Source organism: Manis pentadactyla, chromosome 10 (assembly GCF_030020395.1).
Source record: "Manis pentadactyla isolate mManPen7 chromosome 10, mManPen7.hap1, whole genome shotgun sequence".
NCBI lineage: Eukaryota > Metazoa > Chordata > Mammalia > Pholidota > Manidae > Manis > Manis pentadactyla.
Window position 1 is genome coordinate 105,112,574 of NC_080028.1, and position 23,813 is coordinate 105,136,386.

At 38.0% G+C, this 23,813-nt stretch overlaps 2 protein-coding genes across 2 annotated transcripts in view; one reads left to right on the top strand and one right to left on the bottom strand.

Moving 5' to 3' along the window:
• The first annotated feature begins 1,188 nt into the window (after nucleotides 1-1,188).
• Nucleotides 1,189-12,911, top strand: KRR1 (KRR1 small subunit processome component homolog). Its single transcript, XM_036878618.2, has 10 exons — nucleotides 1,189-1,600; nucleotides 3,099-3,271; nucleotides 4,600-4,734; nucleotides 5,873-5,998; nucleotides 6,088-6,171; nucleotides 7,279-7,335; nucleotides 8,244-8,414; nucleotides 10,174-10,251; nucleotides 10,357-10,450; nucleotides 12,105-12,911. The coding sequence occupies exons 1-10, from the start codon at nucleotides 1,519-1,521 to the stop codon at nucleotides 12,245-12,247; spliced, it is 1,143 nt and encodes a 380-aa protein (XP_036734513.2). The 5' UTR covers nucleotides 1,189-1,518; the 3' UTR covers nucleotides 12,248-12,911.
• A 384-nt stretch (nucleotides 12,912-13,295) lies between these two features.
• The window catches only part of GLIPR1 (GLI pathogenesis related 1), a 30,967-nt gene continuing 20,449 nt past the window's right edge, over nucleotides 13,296-23,813 (bottom strand). Inside the window, 4 exon segments of the mRNA XM_057487497.1 lie at nucleotides 13,296-13,432; nucleotides 13,435-13,560; nucleotides 13,662-13,688; nucleotides 16,322-16,407. Coding sequence (XP_057343480.1) covers nucleotides 13,407-13,432; nucleotides 13,435-13,560; nucleotides 13,662-13,688; nucleotides 16,322-16,407 — 265 coding nt within the window. The 3' untranslated portion in view covers nucleotides 13,296-13,406.

Consider the following 23,813-nt stretch of genomic DNA (forward strand, 5'->3'; position numbering starts at 1 on the left):
ACAGTAGTGAGGGTGAGCACATTTATCATCCACTTGGATTTACTCTACTATAAATTTCTGTATTAGGGTTCTCCAGAGAAACTATATATCTGTATATGTCTCTCTCTCTCTACCTATATCTATAGATCTGTATGCCCAAATGAATACGGAGGCCTGCCAAGCCCAAAATCTACAGGGTGGGCCATCAGGCTGGAGATCTAGAGAAGCATTGATGCTGCAGCTCAAGTCCTCCTAATACATTTGCAAGAACTATCTTTTCCGTGTAATAGTCTTTCTGGAGCTGCTAGTGGTCAGACTGGTCAGATCTGAAGTCTAGCTCACCTCTTACTAGTGAATGAGTTCTTTAAAATAAGGATAATAGAAACCTGCTTCATAGGGTTTCTAGGAACATTGAAGGAATTCTTTCACTTGTTATTTGTTCTATTACAGGGATTTGTCACTGCTTTTTCATCAAACTACTAATATAGGGATGAAACCATTGCCTATTTATAAGACACACAGGATGAAAGCAAAAATCCTAACATAATCATGTGTCTTGGTATATTCTGCCCCTAAGTAACAGTCTGTTTTATACATGTATCTCATCTACAAAAATCTAATTCTTAAAGAAAATACGCAAAGGCGGATTTCAGATAAACGTTCCCAGTTTCACTAGTGCAAGGAATTCAACCAATCAAAGACTTTCCCTAATAGTGCTGCAGAAAATTTTAGAAACGGTAAGCAGTAAGACCAATTATCAAAAGAAGTCTTACCTTTAAGGGGTCTAAGAACTTTTAGATTCCTAGAAGCATAAAAAATTGTAATAGTGATGGAGCTCACATCTTGAAGTCTGGCATAGGCAGCGTTGGGGCAGACAGCAGTTACCCATTTGGGGAAATCTAAGGCGAGGTGAAATACTTCGTGTCGCTTAATTGCTATCCCTCTGACTTAGAAAAATAAACACCAAAACCCTAGAAAATTACCATCAGAAACAAGGACTTTGAAAACTGACCTTCCGAAAACTATCCATCTTTACAGTTTTGTTTAACTCTAAGGATTAGAAATGCACACAAAGTGCCCAGCACAGAGCAGGCTCACAATAAATGGCAGCTACTGCTGTCACTTGCTGCCCTCGAGGACCATGTGATCTCCTATCTGTACCTCCTCCTGGTGCCTAGTACTTATTTGCCGATCATAAATATTTATAAAATGAACGAGCGCCATCAGTAGTGGTCTGATGGCAGTTTGGGGTCAAACCAGGGGTTCCAGGTGAGACGCCGAGGCAGCGAGAACACTGCAGGTAGGACGGCCGCCGCCCCTGGGCCGAACCACACGTCCCGGCAAGCGGCCCAGCTCCGGGACGGCGGTGCCGCGCTCCGGCCCTACGCGGGCTCTGGCGTCCGCACGCCCGCACCGGTGCTGCGCAGTCTCCTCTTCGGCGTTCCGCAGAGCTCTTTGAGTAGAGGGACTTCTTAGGACTAGAACCCGGCAGACTTTACGAACTGCTCCACTTCCGGCGACAGCGGAAGTAGCTTGAGGATGGCGTCCTCGGTGAGCGGGCGAGCCGCAGTCCCTGGGAAAAGGGAACCTCGTAGCAAGAAGCCGAAGCCGGAGAGCCGTGGTGAGGCTGTGTGAGAGCCAAGTCCTGGGGTCTGGAAGGCAGGCTCCTCTGTCGTGGGCCTCTCGGCTGTGCTGGCGGGAGCGCCGCCGGCCTCGTGCTCTTGCCCGGGCGTCTTGCCGGAGGCTCGGCGCGGTGAAGGTGCCGCCCGGTCCGTCTTCCGTAAAGGACGAGGCTTAGGGGACTGCGGGGGCCACTGCGGGACCTGACACTCGCGGAGGTGGCTGGAAGCCGTTGACAAAATGAGGGGCGGAGTGGGTAGGAGGGCAGGTATGGGAGCGCCGACCGTGGAGGGAGAGGAGCATCTGGAGTGTCCTTGAACGTGTCAGAAACCTTGAACTCTGATGTTGTAGGCATCAGGGAGGTATTAAAGGAGTTTTGTTGTTTCTAATGATTTAATGTACATAGCAGAGTACAGTCTATGTACAGCTCACAGTATAAAACTAACGTGAGAAAGGAGCACTCCGAGCATCAAGCAGAAAAGAGCATTACTCCACCGGAAAAGCCCTCCGAGGAGCACTATTTATCCTCGATCGAACTATTTATTCTTTTCCTCTTGAGGGAGGTGAAGTAACCAGTCTGAATTGTGTTGATCATTCTGCCCCCTTTCGTTATAATCTTTACTACCTATGCAAAAAGGGATTTAGTTTTATCTGTATTTGAATTTTATATGAATGAAAGAGGACTGTAGGCATTCTTCTCTGGCTTCTTTGTTTTTGTTACTCAGTCGGTGATAGTTGTAACTGTAGCTTATTCTTTACATTAATGTATGATGCTTCTTGTATGAATATACACGTATTTCTATTACCGTTCTACTGTTGGTGGACATTTGGGCTTTCCCTATTGTTTGCAATTATAAACGATGCTGCTACAAACATCTTTTGTCCATAAATCCTGGTCATGTTCCAAGAGTTCCTCTAGGTTGTGTACATGGGATTGGAATCCTTGAAAGTATAGTGTATGTGCAGATAATGCTAACCTACTCCCAAGGGAGTTGTGCCAGTTTACACTCCCACCAGCAGTGGAAGAGCGTTCTCACAGCTCTGCATATACACTAACACTTGATAGTACATAAATTTTGAATTTCAGTCATTTTAGTAAGGCTGAAATGGTATCTGGTTAGGGTTTTAATTTTAACTTTCCTTATTACTCATGAGGTTGCACATCTTTTCATATGTTTTGGGGCTATTTGTGAAACTCGTGAAACTCCTGTGTTTCTTAAGTACCCACTGTCTGTCAGGCAAATGCTAGTTACTGAGGACCCAAAGAGAGTCCCTGCCCTTAAGGAACCTTGTCTTAGAGAGAACCGAAACATCTACAGATAATTCCTACGGTGTGTTGATGATACTGATAGAGCTTTGTTCGTTGTTGAATAATCTAAAAAGCATGGGAAGAGGAACTGCAGTGAGATTATTGGGAAGTTTGTAAATGTATCTACTAAGTGTTCAATAACTGTCCAAAATAAGGTTAAATCTGACGTATGAATAGTTTACCTCCGCAGATGAATCAGAACTCCTCACTGTTCCTGACGGTTGGAAGGAACCAGCTTTTTCCAAAGAGGACAATCCCAGAGGATTCTTGGAGGAGAGCAGTTTTGCAACTTTGTTCCCAAAATACAGAGAGGCTTACCTGAAAGAGTGCTGGCCATTGGTACAGAAAGCCTTGAATGAACATGTATGTATATTTTATATATTTCTTTGAGATTTGCTCCGGTTATACCTTTACTTTTAAGTAAGTATATGTGTGCTGGTGGGTTTTTTTTGAGGTATTAGCATAACTGGTTATTTGACTCCTTTGATACTTTCAGTAGCTTAGATAAGCTTTATCCTTATAATCCATTTGTTTTCAATTTCACAATTAATCGCTTTGAAAAATATACCTACCTTTAAAATTGTAGGGATTTCATGGACTGACACTCGACCATGAGCTTCCAAGTTTCCAAATGCTGTCGTAGTTGCCATGTAGCCATACAGTTTAAGTCTAGGCATGTTCCTGAATTGTGATTTTTCATTTTAAATGAGATGTTTATGTGGCCAGCTTGCCCTCTGTGTTGCTGCTGGCAGGCTCCTAGAGCAGTGTTTGTTTTTGTTCTTCAAACTGGATTGAAAGTCATTGTGGATCAATAAGTCAATTTAGTGGATATAAAACAATAAATCACTTGTGGAATGGTAAGTAAAACTTAATGAAGCTTCTGGTTCTGTGTGTGTTTCTGTGTACCTAGCAGGTCCTGATAGAAAATGTATTGCTCAGCAACGGTAGTGCCCTGGAGTCGTTTGTGCTCATTAGGTAGGAGGTGGCTCGGCAAACTCCAGGCTGTTTTTTATAGCTGTCTACGTCTGGGATTGGACTTTTTTTATGTTCAGTAAACTCAAAGAGATACAACCTTATGTTGACTTGTTGGTCACTCACTATGTTGAAATATTCTTAAGATTATGCTCACAAGTCAGAACAGCATTTTTATTTGCTTTGTTGAAATCTGACTGTTCCTGTTGAGGCTCAGTACATAATTTTCCAATTACTGCTTCTTTCTGAACCTATGACAATTTGTTTTTACTTTGACTTAGCCAATACAAACCAGCTAGAAAAAAGTTTGAAAAGGAAAGTTTAATTCCACTCTAGGAATAGACAGTAGATTAGAGCCGGGTCCAAGGTAGGGAAGCTGGAGCTTTAGTTTTTGCCTTAGGTCTTTATTATGTCTTCATTTGGGTTGCTAAATACTTTTTAAACGAGAGGTAATCTTTATTCCAGTAAGTACAATGTATTCTAAAGCCAAGCAACTATACTTGGTTTCAATTGTCTGCGTTTCTTAGACCCTTTGAAGTGTGAAAATCAGATATTCATTTTTTATATTAACTACCCAGCTTCTTTAAGGAAAGAATTGGTGGAATTTGAGAAAAAGCTTAATTTGCAATGATTAATAGTTTGATTAGGGCAGCCTTTATAATCATCTAAAAGTGGATTCACTCTGAAACACCTGCTCGTTTGCTCCTTCCCCTTCCCAGCATGTTAATGCAACCCTGGACCTGATCGAGGGCAGCATGAGTGTTTGTACAACAAAGAAGACTTTTGACCCATATATCATCATCAGGGCCAGAGACCTAATAAAACTTCTAGCAAGGAGCGTTTCATTTGAACAGGTAATTTGGAATCAGAGAGACTTTGCTTTGCATCAGCATTAGGAACAACATATAATACTGCCTCCCTCCTTCATCCCCTCTCTTCAGGGAGTTTCACTTCTCTGCTTAGGTATCATGAACCCAGGCTTTGGAAAGAAAAGTATTATAAAGAATATTGATCAGGATTTATTATTTTTTTTATGGCTGAATAATATTCCATTGTGGATATCACCTCACACCAGTTAGGATGGCCAACATAGAAAAAACTAGGAACAGCAAATGCTGGTGAGGATGTGGAGAAAGGGGAACCCTCCTACACTGCTGGTGGGAATGTAAACTAGTTCAACCATTGTGGAAAGCAATATGGAGGTTCCTCAAAAAACTAAAAATAGAAATACCATTTGACCCAGGCACTCCACTCCTAGGAATTTACCCAAAGAAAACAACTTCTCAGACTCAGAAAGACATACGCACCCCTATGTTTATCACAGCACTATTTACAATAGCCAAGATATGGAAGCAACCTAAGTGTCCATCAGTAGATGAATGGATAAAGAAGTCGTGGTACATATACACAATGGAATACTATTCAGCCATAAGAAAGAAACAAATCCATTTGCAGCAACATGAGTGGAGCTAGAGGGTATTATGCTCAGTGAAATAAGTCAGGCAGAGAAAGACAGATACCACATGATTTCCTTCATTTGTGGAGTGTAACAAGCAAACCTGAAGGAACAAAACAGCAGCAGACTCAGAGCCTCCAACAAGGGACTAGTGGTTACCGAGGGGGAGAGGTGGGGGAGGGCAGGTGGGGAGGGAGGGAGAAGAGGATTGTGGGATATCATGATTGGTTGCACATGGTGTGTGTGGGGTCACGGGGAAGACAGCGTAGCTCAGAGAAGACAATAGGTACTCTGTGGCATCTTACTACACTGATGGACAGTGACTGCAGTGGGGTTTGGGGCAGGACTCAGTGAGGGTGAATGTAATAACCACATTGTTTTTCTTGTGAAACCTTCATAAGAGTGTATATCAATGATACCTTAATAAAAATTAACTAATTAAAATACCTAAAAAAAAAAGATTGTATGTCAACGATATTTCAATACAAAAATTAAAAAGAAATACTGATCAGGTGTTTTCTTTATTTCTGCAAAAGGCAGTACGAATTCTTCAGGATGATATTGCATGTGACATCATTAAAATAGGTTCGTTAGTAAGAAATAAAGAAAGATTTGTAAAAAGAAGACAACGGCTCATTGGTCCCAAAGGATCTACACTGAAGGTACTTCTTACCAGTGGAAAACTAGAGTGTCTTCCTCTATCATTAATTTTCAGCGTACTGAAATTCAATTTGCTGTTCTTTTGATACAGGCATTGGAGCTCTTAACAAACTGTTACATTATGGTTCAGGGAAACACAGTTTCAGCCATTGGACCTTTTAGTGGCTTAAAAGAGGTGAGAGTTCTTTAGTATCTTCAGTTAATTTTCAGCAGAGAACAATTGAAATAATTTGGTTATAATAGTTAATTGTTTCATAACAACTTAATTTTTTTGGCATGTTTTGTTTGATTTCCCATTAGTAAATACTTTTTAATGCATGTAATTTGAGGAAATCATCACTCCTGAACCCTAACATACTGTGGCCAACCTTTGGCAACTACTAAGGCATGCATTTCTGAATTAGAAGGCCTCAGCATGATCATTCCTTCCTTTACAGATGTTACGTGGGTATTTAAGATCTTAGTCTGTAGCATGTACAAGAAACATGGTGTAGTCACAGGTTGATTGGAGAATTTAGTAGAAATCTTGTTATTTGCAGTAGCATACACAGCCAGGAGAGATCAGAGCCTGAAAACTTCTTTGACATTAAGATATGTTTTCTTTTGTTTGACTTTTAGTATAATATTTATTTAGTGTATTTGTAAACGTTTTAAACTTTAAATATTACTATCTGTGGAGTAGACACTGTTTCTATTAACTCCTTTTGATGCTATTGTCTGAATGTGACTGTGAGGCCTTGCTTCCGTTCCAGGACTAATAGTAATTTTGTTAGACCTCTTTCTCATAAGTTATCTGCCCTTTCCTCATGTGGCAATAATAACTTAAATATATTGGATACTTTATAGTTTTGTAAAATCTGTATATATTGTTTTATTTAATTTTTACAAAAAACCCTTGAGGTAATTTTATTTCCATATTATAAATAAGAAAGCTAGAACAAGAAAATTAAATGCCGTTCCCGAATGAAGTGGCAGTCCCATCATTGGAGTTCACATTTCCTCATTCTAATCCGCCCCCCAACTAAATCATACAGTTTTCCAAAGTGTTGTATTAGTTCCGTGTATCACATTTTAGCATTAAAGTCGAGACACTTCATTATATCCAGGGGAAGCTGATGATCATGAAAGATCTGGAAGTTACTGAGAGCAGGTGAATGAATTGTATTCAATTCGATGGCCATTGCCTGGTTCAGAGAGTGTTGCAATATGGTAACCCAGGGCCTTCTGCCTACTCATTAAAGTCTTTAAAAGTGACTAATTCCTTTTTCTTTGCAAATTTCAGGTTCGGAAAGTAGTCTTAGATACTATGAAGAATATTCATCCAATTTACAACATTAAAGTAAGAATGATATAACAGTGGTTGTCAGACTTCTCTTGCTACAGAAATCTTTCTTGAAATTAAATCTTTTCTGAGAGCCTAATAACAAAAAAAGCAGGACGATCTTGGGTAAATTGAAGGTAGAGTTCAGCTTAGTCAACTCAACCCCAGTCCTGCAGTTACAGCCTTTGAAGCTTAGGTCTGTGTGGAGTACAGATTGGAAATTACTGAAGGGGACACTGTAATGTATTATATAGTTCTAATACAAAAATAAGCTTCTAGAATTTGTTGTAGATGATACCACTCCAGTTTTCTTAGATTATGAGCCCATGTACTATATTTAAATCTCTCAGAATTTTGTCTTTTTTTTCAGATTGTATTGAAACCTTTTTTTGCAATTTAACACTCATAGACTCAGAGAGAGAGAACTATTATATCCCTTTGTGCACAAAGTTCATGATTGTACTTGGGAATGTAACCATGGTATAATGAGCTGTTTTATGATGGGTATTTGTCAGCCAGTTCACTTAAATTTGATGAACTTCAGTTAAAGAGTCACTCTTTGGGGTGAAAGAACAATTTTGAGTTACATTGGGACATTAAAGATAGAATCGGTCTTTTATCTGATTCCTGGATTGCATCCTGTGATGTTTCAATATCTACAAAATTCTAAATGGAGCAGGGGATATGTGAGGATATTGGTTTCAACCATTCTGTATTTCTTAATCTAAATTTCTGATCTTGGTGAGTTACACGTTTGAGATTATGTATTTTTTCTTTATGGAACTGGCATACTCTACTGAAGAAGCTAAGAACTACTTTTAATTTTATTATTTATTGGAACAATATTTATAATGTCTTAGTTTGACAGATGTATGACTTTTGAAATTAACATTTTTTACCTTGTTCATCTATTGCCATGACTGAAGACCTTAATGATTAAACGAGAGTTGGCAAAGGATTCTGAATTAAGATCACAGAGTTGGGAAAGGTTTTTGCCACAGTTCAAGCACAAAAATGTGAATAAACGCAAGGAACCAAAGAAAAAAACTGCTAAGAAGGAGTATACACCATTCCCACCACCACAGCCAGAGAGTCAGGTCAGTATGAAGTGTTGAATTTTTTTTACATGAGGTGTAAACTTTTAATCTATTTTGTCAGAAGCTTTATTGAGGGTATTTTAAGTGGAATTTGTGTGTCTGTGTGTTTAGGTGTGTAGAGACCTAAGAAACTGAAACTAAGTGCTTGGAGGCTTATTTGGAGCCAGTGTGTGGGGTGGGGGCAGGGACCTCACAGGGGAGTGTGACGTCCTCAGGGTGGTTGGTGTCAGTCATGCTCCTGTACCTACTGTAAATGTTTTGTGGGTAAAAATTTCAACAATTTAGCCTCAGTGCTCTCTACTCTGCCTCAGCACCATTCCTGTGACCACATATGGGCTCTATGGTAGCTCGTTTTGAAATCTTAAATTCTGATACTGATTCTTTTTCTAAGTTAGGAATGCCTGTCGTTTTGTCAACTGTCTTCCGGCTTAATTTCTTTCCCAAAATTTCCTTTCCTTTCTTGCTCATCACTGTTTTCTTTAATGTTCCCTTCTCCTTCTTTCACACCTGCTCATCAAAACTCTTAAACTTGGGGCAATTCTAAAACTCGACTTTTTTCCCATAATGTGGCTACCCAACATAGCTGGACAAAATCACATCTTTGGATTATATCCACTTTAATTCATGTTTCCAACCTCAGATAGTCCTTAGTGTTGTGTAGTAGCTCTGTGTGTCCTCTTAATTTTTCAGGCACCCTCCCACTCCTAGCGGATGACGTTGCGTTTTATTTTACTGAAATATTTAAGACCGTCAGGCAAGAACTCCTGCAGGTTCCTCTTCTTTCGCCTGTAATTTTTTCCATCTGCATCAGACCGTTCTTTACCTGTTCGCTGAATTCTGTCTTCACCTGACTCGGGAGGGATCTCGCTCCGGGGGGGAGTAGAGTGATCCACTCCCCAGACTACGCTTCCGTGACACCTGCTTGCTTTTTATGACCCTTTCCTATGGCTCGTAATCATCTTATATTTCTCCCTATGACTGTATGCTGCCAAAAACAGCAGTGTGTCAGTTGAGTATTCTGCCACTTATATGCTGTGTGACTGGGCAATTTAACTCCTCCTTGACTCAGTTTCCCTATCATAAAATGGGAAGAATGATAATATCTGAAGGAACTGTTAAGGAGGATTAAACGAACTAGCAATTGTAAGGAGCTTAGTAACTACAAAGAGTTTAGACCATTGCTTTAGATATGATAATGTTACATAAGTGTGAAGTAGATCATTTATGGATGTTGATTATATAGTAAATGAATGAGCCATAGCTTTCTCTAATTAATATTTAATTAGGCAAGAAATCCTGACAATTCTTGTTTTTCGTTTTACATGCCACTAGCTTTATTCCAGGCTTTTATTTATTCTCCATTGTTTTGTACCTCAAACATTGCTGCTTTGGTCTTTTCACTCCTCAGAAACCTTCAGTCATTCTAAGTATTATCCCATTTCCTTTGCCTGCATTCCTTTTTGTATTTTCCCAAAACTGCCGTTCCAGTTTCCTCTCTTTTCTGAATCACTGACCTCCCATCAACCTAGAACAGCCGGTTGTGTGTTCCACAAACATGTCCCCTACTTTCCTGCTTCCATGCTTTTGTGCCTGTGTTCCCTTCAGCACTGAGTACATTTCCTTTTTATGTTACTACCTTTGTGAATTAATCATAGATACTCACCCCCACTGTCTTGACCTAAAGGACACTGTGTCTTTTGTAGAAAATTACTTCTCATCTGTAGTATTTCTGATGTAATTGTAAATCTGATTTCAACAGATTGATAAAGAATTGGCTAGTGGTGAATACTTTTTGAAGGCAAGTCAAAAGAAGCGACAGAAAATGGAAGCAATAAAGGTAAGGTTATGTAGCTTACAACAATACTGACAAGTTCATAGAAATTTGAATTCTTATTTAACTATAAATTGTGTTTTACCCATGTATTTGTTATTAATAATGCAGGCTAAACAAGCAGAAGCTCTCAGCAAAAGACAAAAGGAAAGAAACAAAGCTTTTATTCCACCTGAAGAAAAACCAGTCAGGAAACCTAAGGAAGGTAATACTTGTCTTCCTTCTCCTTGGTATGATGTAAAAGTCTGTTAGCTAAAAAGGAGACCCATAGTTAATTTGTCTGAATCTCTGAGTGTTGATCAAATAAATAACCATACCCCCCATCAGTTCTCTTAGCATTTCATTAGTCACTAGTCCTTAGGGACAAGAGATGACTGAGCTCATTTGTTTAGTAGCAGCAAATACCTATTTAAGAGTATCCCAGATTGACAGTTCTCTTGGCTCCTGATTATGTTTGGGAAGAACTCTTTGTTGCTAAAGCTATGAACCAGAGCAGTGAAGCCCCTGTAAAAATAAAAATAATTAAAGTGGTGCGATCCCTGGGCTCTGCTGTTGTGCCTCTCAGAGAGTGCGTATCAGAAGCCAGGCTTTTCTTCTCTTTACTTGTGTGACCTGTGGCTTAAAGTTTGATTCCTGTGTTGTTGCCATGGATTCTTCATCAACTTGGGCTCAAGGACACCAACAAAATAACAGGAGGGTCTTCCTCGAGTGTATGAAAAAGATACTCAGAGAAAACACTCTTGTGCCTTTTCTTCTCCATTCTTAGCCTCATCTTGATTAATATTTTCCTCTTGTATTTTCTTTCTCACTAGTAATCTTGTAACTCTTCCTAAACTAACTCTCTCAAGTGGCCAGTGGCGCAGTGAAGGGAGAAGGGTAGCCAGGAAACCAGGAGCACTGCCCGTGGCTACTGGCCAAAACCAGATAGAACATTACTTTTTAGTATCTCATATTACATCACTGTTAACAGCTTTAAAAATAACTATTCTGTGTAGATGATGGGTTACGTAGAAGTTTAAAATGTCATAAGCATTATAATTTCAGTTTGTGCAGTTTATATAATCTGTCAGTTTTCTACTTTGGAGGTAGTTCAGTAGCTAGTTTAATCTCCAGTTAGAACTGTTAATGTAGGTGCCCCGCTGTAGTGGACGCTTTCAATCTCTGCTTCCCAGGTTGCTTGGAATTTTGAATGGTGGTGTTTTATCTTGTGATTCTCCTATGCTCTGAATATTGTTCTTTAATCAGTGAGAAAAGGTTACGTTTTTTTCTCTGCTTCCTTTCTTTTGTTCAAGCTTTTGGCATTAATTAGATGATTGGGTTCTGTTGTTAGGATCTCCAAATACTCTTTTTAGCAAAATAGTTATTCATTGAATTAATATTTATAAAATTTTGTTTTTATTTGGTATTAGGTGTTGTAGATTTTGACCTTCATGTTTAGTTATTAAAATTACTCAAGTTAGAAGAGCTAATGTAATATTCATGAAATGTAATTTTAAATCATTTTAACATGCAAGATGGAAAATTGGTATATTAATGAGTATTCTAAAGTTCCAAAATATGGAAAACAATATAAGTAAAAATAATCTAAGTGCAATTTAAGGGGGAAAATGTAGTTTTAATATAGTTGAACCCAGTAATTGGTTCAACCAGGTAAAACTATAATGCAATTTTCACGTATACTTTCACCAGCATATTTTTAAAGTGCTTTATGATCTGTCTTCTCTTAGTTTGAAGAAATTCCTAACTTTCCTCTGTATTTTATAACATGACCTTTCATTTACAACAATATTCTGAAATTACTGTCCTAAATATATATAAAAAGTAAAGAATTGTGTATATTGTGTTTTTAATTTGTCTAGCTTCTACTGAAACTAAAATTGATGTGGCCACCATCAAGGAAAAGGTGAAGAAAGCAAAGAATAAGAAACTGGGAGCTCTTACAACAGAAGAAGTTAAGCTTAAAATGGAAGCAGATGAAAAGAAAAAGAAGAAAAAGAAGTAATATATTTTTAAAAAACCCTGAACTAGAACTTACTAAGCTATCTCCTTTTGTAAAGGATTTTGAGATATTAGGGCATTATTTGCCTTTTCTGTGAGAAGTATTACTCTGATCACTTTTTTTTGGTATTATTAATATACAATCACATGAGCAACATTGTGGTTACTAGAGTCCCCCATTATCAAGTCCCCACCGCATACCCCATTACAGTCACTGTCCATCAGCGTGGTGAGATGCTATAGTCACTGCTTGTCTTCTCTGTGCTGTACGGCCCTCCCCATGCAGCCCCCTATGTTATCTGTGCTCATCTGATCACTTTTTTCTGAGTTCGTTTTGTTCTTCATTATATGTTTATATGAACAGCTAGTCTTTATAAATATAAATTATTGTATTCATGTGTCTCTTCAAAAAATTATACTAGAAAATGAAACATTTCTTTTTATATATTGTACCTAATCTCTTTGCCTTTACATAATTTTTTACGAGTAATTCTTTAGGTTGTTTATATAAACATTTTTGGACTGTGGCTATTGTAATTATCCATCAAATCCAGTGTCTGATGCCATTGGTTAGTCTTCAAATATAATCATGTCCCAGCTTTTGGTTTTGAGGAAAATAAATGCAGATTTTTTAGGTCTCTCTAATGATTAAAAGTATTTAGGCTTAATTCTTTTTATCTCATTTTATGTTTTGTTCCAAGATTAAATAACCCATAAGCAAAAAAAGCAAGGCCTCTTAAATCTCATAATTACTCTTTTCTGACCCTGGGGAAGAATAAACCAGAAACACATCACTTTGCAAGAAAGCAGAGAAAACCAGATGTTCAGAGTTGAAGCAGTAAAAAATGTTTTCATGAATGGGGGAAGTACCTAGAAGCCCCTAAATCTAGCTCACTTGTTTTACAGATTGAGATGCTGAGATGCACAGGGACTGGGTTACCTACTCAGAGTCACAGTTGTGGCAGCCTGAAAACAGTACTTGTTCCCAGAAAAGTAGAAAGTAAAGATGAGTTTATCTATGGAGTTAGGAAGTCGAACAGTTTCTTCTGATAGAGGGTTTACTGCAACGACATATTTTTTATTCAGAAATATTTTTAAATTAGAAATACACCCAGCTTTTTTTTAACTATATGAATGAGTATGGTTTTTTTTCCTAGATTTTATTAGTCCAGAAGAACTACATGAGGAATTTATGCTTGACCAAAATGGTAATTAGAACACTAAGTATTAGGATTGGTGAACTAACAATGAGGAAGAGAGATAAGTGTCTGTTGCGTGCAAGTATTGGCCAGTCTGGATACACGATGGAGTAGTAATCTGTAAAACAAACAAAATGTCCTGTTAAGCATAGTTTCTCATAATGCAGGAACATAATTCATACAGATCTTAATGAAACAATTTAAGATTTGTATACGTACGTTTCACTTTGTCTCTCTCTGGGTTAACTGTGAAGTCAGAAGAAAGAAAAAAATTAAAATAGTGCTGATGACTCATTTGTTTTATTTTAAAAGCCAAGACTGTTTATAACTGGTTTATAACTCTATTACCTGCTTTTTTGTCTTCACTGCAGTGATTTTCAAGGTTAATTATTCAAAAACTTTTTGTACTAACTTGATAACTTTTAATTGACTTTTTACATAAACTTTTTATATACCACTACCATAAAAGGAAAATCAGGTAATACATACAATTAAAATAAATATTAAATTAAAACATTAGAATTTTTTAAAGAATATTAGTAATAATCAATGTGAGCAGTTTTTAAAAAATATATCTTCCTGAAAATAAGCTCCTCTGAGAAAAATATTACTTGTGATCAGTCAGTAATAAAGAGACAGTGGCCTCTCACCCATCCCAGTATGTCATTAAATTATCAGGAGGGCATTTGGCTATCATACAGTCATTAACTCCTTTCTTTTCATTGAGCTTTATTCGAATTTCGACATTCAGCACACTGGGGAGAAAATTCCCCATCTACCTTAGGCTTCTTACTTTTGTTAAAAGACACCTTTTCCACACCAGTGTAAGCCAGCTGCTGCTGGAGCCCCATAGTGGACGCCATCAAGGAGCTGACCCTGTACTTGGGAGCATCCATGGGCGTCATCACCGTGACTAGGCTTTGTCTGTGGTGAACTGCCATGAAGATGCTGCTACTTGAACTGCTGGCAGTTACATCCATGAAATCAAGCATGGGCTGTGCTAGTTACATTTGTTCTTACGTATGTATTTTTAAATGTTAAATATTCAGCTACTGAATGTTGAAGCAAATGCATACGCTAGCGAAATCATCTTGTGTGCCATCAGTGTCCCCAGCACATTCTGCAAAACTGTCCTGATTTGGCCTCCATGGATATTTATTGAACCTACCAACTGTTACCTAGAAGACCACAACATTTTTTCCTCCAGTGTTTGCCATAATCTGTCAGAGATGGGATCTGTCAAATAAAAGCTTTTATCCTTAAAACTTAACCCCATGCGAGTAATGCCTGTGTCTTCCCTTCCCTTCAGAACCCAGTGGCTTTTTGTTATTGATCTACTAAGAAAAATTTTAGTTTTCTGATTTATCCAAGATTACAGGCCATCTCAAGCTGGATCTCCAAGATCAAAAGTCTGAACTCCAGCAATTTCTTCTTGTTATCAGTGTGATCATGTGGTTTTTACTAATTATCTAGGTTTTTAAAGGGAAAGAATGATCTTTTTTAGGAAACCAGCTCTCAGATTAGTGCTTATTTGCTGGCCAGACTAGGCACTTTGGATACGAAGGTGAATTTAGAGCCCAGTTGGAAAGACAACTAAACAGGTAAAGGTTAAATTACTCTTTAAATAATTTAAAATAATTATCTCAGTTTTCATCACTGATTTTAAAGCAGCAGCATGCTTGTTCATGGTTATAAAACCTTATCACCTAAAAGTTTGGACATAAGGAAAACAGTAAACTCAAGATTTGGCATTACAGGGAGGGTGAATTTGGGGGTTACAGTATTTGAGTGCTGCTGTATGATGGACCCTTGTTCTAAGTACAAATTTTTTCCCTATTTTTTTTACCAAATCTGTGAAGAGGTAGTCATCTATATTTTATTTATGAATTAAGTCCCAACACTTGCCCAAGAGCACAGCAGTGAAACTGGAAATTGAACTCAGGCATACTGTTTATGAAATGTTTTAATTCATGTTATACTGCTTAACTTGGAAAATAAATAAATAGCATGCTTTTTAGTGTTGCAGCAATATGAAAGGCAAAATTCAGTTAATACATTGACACTCTGAGAAGAAATTCCCTTGCATTGTGGCTACATATTATCATTATCAAGTTCAACTAAGACGACTGACGTGAGTGAAATAAACAATAAACTGGGAGACACGACTGCTTAGAAAGCTGGTCACAGTAGTGTTGCTGTACGTGGAATAAAGATGACAATGCCACATATGCAAATCAGAAGGGAGCAAGCAGTTTAAAGGAAATGTGTAGTTTGCATCCTGGAAGGGACCTCCAAAAACGTGCAAGCATTGGAACACTTGCCAAACAAAACCTGTGCAGTTAAACGCAGTCCATTCTGTCCCTCTATTCGAAGCATCCCTCCCCAGAACAAAACAGTTTTGCTAAGAAGTTTACTAAAACATCCTTGGAAACAGCCTTTAGACTGTTCCTCATTAAATGCTATTTTGCTAATAAAAAGTGGCACATTGAAGCTTTATTCCATTTGCGTAGTTCCACAGATGAAAATGCAAGATTTGGGTGCCTTGGACAGGTGGTAGCACAAAATTCAGAATTCTGATCTTTCAGACATATACATTATACAAATTTTGATCTTGCTGAAATTAGCAAATCTTGAGTCTATAGTTTTCCAACCCCATAGTCATTTTTTGTTGTACTGATGAGAACTAAATAAAAGGGATATTTGCTTTCCTAATTGTAAGCATATATATTCATTCTAGGACAGAAAACCATTGGTTTGCTACCCGATGCCAGCTTCCCAGAAAATAACTATTAGGATAAAAAAGTGCATTCTTAACTCTATAGAAAGTTACAATAGTTTAGAACACATTGTGTTATAAGCAGATTGTTACTTTTACTCACCGCAGAGATTGTCCAAACATTTGTCACTACTGGCGCAAGCACTGCAAGTGGATCCTTTTTTATATGGCCAAGTTGGGTAATTTCCTCTATAAGGTAGAAAAAAGCTGTCCATTAACAGGGACTTTTTTTTTTTTTCAATTGAAATTTACTATGAATCCTTGACTAAATCTATAAACTGGAAGTCCACAGATTCAGAGGGTTCATAAGGGAAGTGCAGAGAGGGAAGCAGAAATGGAAGCCTGTTAATATTTGCAGAGTTCTGTGTGCATATATCTATAAACCTATGTCTTGATCTATATAATCTTATTTAATTCTAAACCTGGAAGAATAACTTCTATTTTACAGATAAGAAAACTAAAAAACTCAAAGAAATGTAGCAATTTGCCAAAAATCACAATGTAATTTTCATAACTGTAAAAGCAGTAGGTGCTATTACTATCCTGATCTTTTAGAGACGAAACAGATTCAGAGACATTAAGTAACTTGTCCAAGCAAACTAAGGTATAGTAGGTGTCCAGAGCCTGTATTTTAACCATTAGGCTATAAATGTCATGAGAAGTTACCACAGATTGATTTTGGCTTTTTTGGGGGGGCTGGTTTCCCTTATTTTCTCATTCTGGGATCTTAAATCGAAGCTGTTACCCTTATTTTTTATTACAGAAAATTATATGAGAAAACTATGTAAAACACAAAGGATATGCAATGCTTGGCACTGCTGATTGTTTGAGAAGTATCTGTAACTATTGTTCTAATAATGGGTACAAAATCCTCGTTCAGACCCAGTTCATCTTCAGAGCTGTGAATAATATGGAATTGTAAAACATAATGAGTTATAATGCTTCTAACAAAGATTAACGTTTATCCATACAAATTTTATACACAATATTCATACAAATTCATGTTTTTAATTATTCACCGAGATGTTTTTTTTACTGAGCTTCAAAGGAGAATGAGCTAGACACAGTCCTTTTCCTTGTGGAATTTGTATTTATGAGGCAGATAGAAAACAAAAATACAAATAAAATAACTGCACTGTAGTAGGAGTAAAGGAACTATAAATAAGGTCATAGACACTATGAATAGACAGGGCCCTTATTTGAGATACAATGATCAGGTAAGGGCTTTCTGTGGTAACTGATTTCAGTCCCCTCACTCCCAGCCAGACCCAGTCAGACTATAAAATATCTCTTCTGAACATTAGGGAAAAAAAGGTTTCTTCTAACATATCTCTTCAAAAATCCCAAAGATGGGTAAAATTCAAACAAAATTCAAGGACAAGAAAAATTGTTATCTATATGACAAAAAATTAAAAGCTTTATAAACAATTATAATAAGTCATTAAGAAAATCACTTTAGTAGAAAAATAAGCAGAACATATAATTCACAAAAGAAGGAATGTATATGTCAATGAAGTAAAATTTAAAATCACTAGGAATCAAAAAGATGCAAAAAACCCCAGGAAATGCCATTTTATATTAGAAAATATTAGAAAAGGGTAAAGTGGCAAATAAAATTCAGTACTGATGAGCAAGTATAAATGGATGTAATAATAGTGGAGGGTAGATTTCTGGAAGAAAAAGATGGCAGAGAAGGAAGGCAAGGTGGAAACTTCCCAAAAACTCATAAAACATGAAAATACAGCAAATACAACTAAACCTGAAAATGACCTTAAGTCTGCAGAACAGACTGCCTACATCTGCAGAAGAAGAGACGACCTCACAAAAAAGGGTAAAGTGGCAAAGCTGCCAACCAATGGGACCCAAGCCCTCCCCTGACCCCAGCCCACAGGCAGGAGAAAGAGGAACAGCTGGGAGAGGGTAGGAGCCCAGGATTGCTGAACACCTGGTCCTGGAGATCTGCTCTGGGAGCACGAGCCCACATTACACGGGATTCTAGTGATTAGTGCGGCTGGACACCAAGGACAGGTGGAACACCTGGGGAGGCTGAGACCCCAGCCTCCTGTGGAGAACAGACATGCCCAACCAATCCCCCTGCGTGAAAAGCAAAGCGGGCAGTTTGAAGGACTTCCCAGTAGCAGGACGGGTGCCAGAGGGGTGAGTTTTGGAAGGAGCTTTTTTCTCAGGAGAAAGGACAGGTGGACGATACCTCCCGAGCCCACCCTCAGCCCAACCGTTAGGGAACTCTCAGGAGCCCCAGACACTCCATCCTGCTTGCTGGCAACACAGCCCCCAGGCTCCTCCCTGAGCACACGGCTGACAGACAACTGACTTGACCTAGCAGTAGTGTCAGACTTTGCTGCCTGCAAAGCAGAGGGAGACTTTCCCAGATTTCTCAGCTCCACTTCAACCTGACAGGGCAGCTGGCCCCCAGAGCCAGTCCCAAGAGCTCCTTCCTCCCCATGGGTGTCCAAGCCGGGTGCTCTACATCAGGCTTGGGCTGAGCTGCACATCTGCCTGCCCACTCCATTAAACCTGCAGCCCCGCCACTGCTGCAGGCCAGGCAGAGGGCAGCCAGCCCACAGCAATTCCAGCAGAGGCATCTGCACTGATCACAAAGGCGTGGCCAAAGCAAACTGCCCACCTAGAATCATACCACCCCAAACCAGACAGAAAGGTGGCCCTGCCCACTACACGCCAACAGCTGGGGCTCCCCACACTGGTAAGTAAAGAGTCTTGAGCTTCTGGGCAGCAGAGGATGCCTCCTTCATGAAGCTATTACTCCGTAGGCCAGGAAGCAGCAGAGGCATCTAATACAAAGGAAGAAACACAAGAACCCTGACAAAATGAGGAGGCAAAGGAATATGTTCCAAACAAAACTACAAGACAAGACACCAGAAAGGGGGTTTAATGAGACAGGGATCACCATTCTTTTTGATAAAGACTTCAAAGGAAAAGTCATAAACATGCTCACGGATCTACAGAAAATATTCAAGATCCCAGGGAGGATTTCAACAAAGAGAAGACCTGGAAAAGAGCCACTAAGAGCAGAAGAATGTACCTGAGATGAAACATACAACAGAGGGATTTAAGAGTAGATAATTGCAGATTGAAGAAGCTGTGAGTAAAATGGAAATGAGAGAACAGGAAAAGAATGAAGCTGAAGAACAGAGAAAAAAGAGTCTCTAGGAATGAAAATTATAAGAAGCTGTGTGACCAACCCAAACGGAACAGTATTTGCATAATAGTATACCAGAAGGAGAAGAGGAAGACAAAAGGATAAAAAGTCTCTTTAAGGAAGTAATTGTTGAAAACTCCCCAATCTGGAGAAGGAAATAGCCACTCAGGTCATGGAGGTAGAGAGCTCCCAACAAAAGGAACCCCAGGAAGACAACTCCAAGACAAATAATGATTAAAATGGCAAAGATCAGGGACAAGGAGAAAGTATTGAAAGTGCCCAGAGAGAGAAAAAAGATTATAAAGGAAAGCCCATCGGGCTACCAGCAGACTTCTCAGCAGAAACCTTACAGGCCAGCAGGGAGGGGCATGACGTATTTCATGTAATGAAACAGAAGGACCTCCAACCAAGAACCCTCTGCCCAGAGAGATTATCATTTACATTTGAAGCAGGGATTAAACAATTTTCAGATAAACAAAAGTTGAATGAATTCACCACCACTAAGGCAGCCCTACAGGATATGTTAAAGGGAATATGCTGTAGATGGAAATGTTCCTAAGGCTAAATAGATTTCACCAGTGAAAATAAACCCACAGTAAATTAATTACCAAGAAAGTACAAAATTAAATCAACTACTCACAAAACCAGTCAAGGGATACACAAAAAGTGCAGATTACGACATCTAATACAGATACTGTGGAGGAAGAAGGAGAAGGAGAAGGAGAAGAGTATCTTTAGATGGTGCTGGAAATAGAGTGATCAGCTATCCTTGAACCTTTGATAACCACAAAACTAAAGCCAACAACAGACATACACAAAAATAAATAAATAAAGAGAAACTGAATCACAACACTAAAGAAATCCATCAATAGCAAGAGTATAAGAGAGGAAAAATGGAACAGAGAGGAGCAATAAAGACAACCAGAAAACAACTCATAAAATGGCAATAAGTACATATCTAGCAATGATCATCTTATATGTAAATGGACTGAATGAACCAATCAAAAGACAAAGATGGCAGAATAGATAAAAAAACAAGACCCATCTATATGCTTCCCACAAGAGACTCATTTCAGACCCAAAGACATACACAGACTATAAGTGAAGGAATGGAGAGATATTTCATGCAAATAACAGAAAAAAGCTGTAGCAGCCGTAATTATATCAGACAAAATAGACTTCAAAACAAAGAAAGTAACAAGAGACAAAGAAGAACCTTACATAATGATAAAGGGGTCAGTGCAAAAAGAGGCTATAACCATTATAAATATCTATGTACACAATTTAGGAGTACCAAAATATGTAAAACAAATATTAACAGAAATAAAGGGTGAAATAGACTGCAACACATTCCTTTTAGGAGACTTTAACATACCACTCACATGAGTAGATGGATCAACCAGACAGAAAATAAGTACTGAACAATACATTAGAGCAGACGGACCTAACAGACATCTACATAACACTCAACCCTAAAACAGCAGAATACAAATTCTTCTCAAGTGCACATGGAATGTTTCCAGAATATATCACATACTAGGCCACAAAAAAGAGCCTCAATAAATTCATAAAGATTGAAATTGTATGAAGCAGCTTCTCAGATCACAATGATATGAAACTAGAAATAAATTACATGAAGAAAACAAAAAAGCCCAGAAACACATGGAGGCTGAACAACATGCTTCTAAATAACCAATAGATTAATTGAAAAAATTAAAACAGAAATCAGAGACAAATGAAAACAAAAAACTCAACAACCCAAAACCTGTGGATGCAGCAGGTGCAGTTCTAAGAGGAAAGTATATAGCAATACAGGCCTACCTCAAGAATCAAGAACAATCCCAAATAAACAGTCTAAATTCACAATTAAAGAAACTAGAAAAAGAAGAACAAATCATGCCTAAGGTTGGTAGAAACAGGGACATAATAAAGATCGAAGCAGAAATAAGTAAAATAGGGAAGAATAAAACAATTAAAAATAATCAATGAAACCAGAAGCTGGTTCTTTGAAAAGATAAACAAAATAGATAAACCCCTAGCCAAACTTATCAAGAAAAAAAGAGAGTCTACACACATAAACAGAATCAGAAATGAGAAAGGAAAAATCACTACAGACACCAAAGAAATACAAAGAATTATTATACAAATTCTATGAAAATTATATACCAATAAATTGGACAACCTAGAAGAAATGGACAACTTTCTAGAAAAATACAACCTTCTAAGACTGACCTAGGAAGAAACAGAAAAACTGAAGAGACAGATTACCAGCAATGAAACAGAATTGGTTATCAAAAAACTATCTAAAAACAAAATCCTAGGTCCAGATGGATGAATTTTATCAAACATTTAAAGAACAGCTAATACCCATCCTTCTTAAAATTTTCCAAAAAGTAGAAGAGGGAATACTTCTAAACTCATTCTATGAGGCCAGCATCACTCTAATACCAAAACCAGACAGACACCAAAAAAAAGGAAAATTATAGATCAATATCCCTGATGAACATAGTTGCAAAAATGCTCAACAAAACATTAGCAAACCGAAATAAAAAATACATCAAAAATATCATCCATCATGACCAAGTGGGATTTATTCCAGGGATGCAAGGATGGTACAATATTCGTAAATCAATGAATATCATACACAACATTAACAGAAGGATAAAAACCACAAAATCATCTCAATAGATGCTGAAGAAACATTCGACAAAATTAAACATTCAATCATGACAAAAACTCTTTAACAAAAAATGGGTATAGAGGGTAAGTACCTCAACATAATAAAGGCCACATATGACAAACCATCTATGACAGCCAACACCATACTTAATAGTATAAAGCTGAAAGCTTTTCCTCTAAGATCTGGAACAAGACAAGGATGCCCACTCTCACCACTTTTATTCAACATAGTTTTGGAGGTCCTAGCCATGGCAATCAGACAACACAAAAGAAATCAAAGGCATCCAGATTGGTAAGGAAGAAGTTAAACTGTCACTATTTGCAGATGACATATTATACATAGAAAACCCTAAAGACTCCCCCAAAAAACTATTAGAATAACTGAATTCAGCAAAGTTGCAGGATACAAAATTAATACACAGAAATCTGCCACATTCCTATATACTAACAACAAACTAGCAAAAAGAGAAATCAGGAAAACAACTCCATTTACAACTGCATCAAAAAAAAAAATACCTAGGAATAAACCTAACCAAGAAGGTGAAAGACCTATAGCCTGAAAACTATAAGACACTCTTGAAAGAAATCAAAGACACCAATAAATGGAAACACATCCCATGCTCATGGAAAGGAAGAATTAATATTGTCAAAATGGCCATCCTGCCTAAAGCAATCTACAGATTCAATGCAATCCCTATCAAAATACCAACAGCATTCTTCAATGAACTAGAGCAAATAATTCTAAAATTCATATGGAACCACAAAAGACCCTGAATAGCCAAAGCAATCCTGAGAAGGAAGAATAAAGCTGGGGAATTATGCTCCCTGACTTCAAGCTCTACTACAAAGCCACAGTAATCAAGACAACTTGGTACTGGCACAAGAACAGACCCACAGATCAATGGAACAGAAGAGAGAGCCCTGATATAAACTTAAACATATACAGCCAAGTAATATATGATAAAGGAGCCATGGATATACAATGGGGAAATGACAGCCTCTTCAACAGCTGGTGTTGGCAAAACCAGACAGCTACATGTAGGAGAATTAAACTGGACTATTGTCTAACTCCATACACAAAAGTAAACTTGAAATGCATCAAAGACCTGAATATAAGTCAAAATAGCAGTAGACTCTTAGAAGGAAACATAGGCAAAAGTCTCTTGAATATAAGCATAAGCAATGTTTTCCTGGACACATCTCCTCAGGTAAGGGAAGCAAAACAAAAAATGAACACGTGGGACTACATCAAACTAAAAAGCTTCTGTACAGCAAAGGACACCATCAACAGAACAAAAAGGCAGCCTAGAGTATGGGAGAATATATTCATAAACAACTCATCTATAAAGTTTAACATCCTAAATATATAAAGAACTCACATGCCTCAACACCCAAAAAACTAATAACCAGATTAAGAAATGGGTGGAGCATCTGAAGAGACAGTTCTCCAAAGAAGAAATACAAATGGCCAACAGGCCCATGAAAAGATGCTCCACATCGCTAATCATCAGAGATATGCAAGTTAAAACCACAATGAGATATCACCTCACACCTGTTAGGATGGCCACCATCCAAAAGACAAGAAACAACAAATGCTGGTGAGACTGCATAGAAAGGGGAACCCTCCTTCACTGCTGGTGGGAATGTAAATTGGTGCAACCACTGCAGAAAGCAATATGGAGGTTACTCAAAAAACTAAAAATAGAAATACCATTTGACCCAGTAATTCCACTCCTAG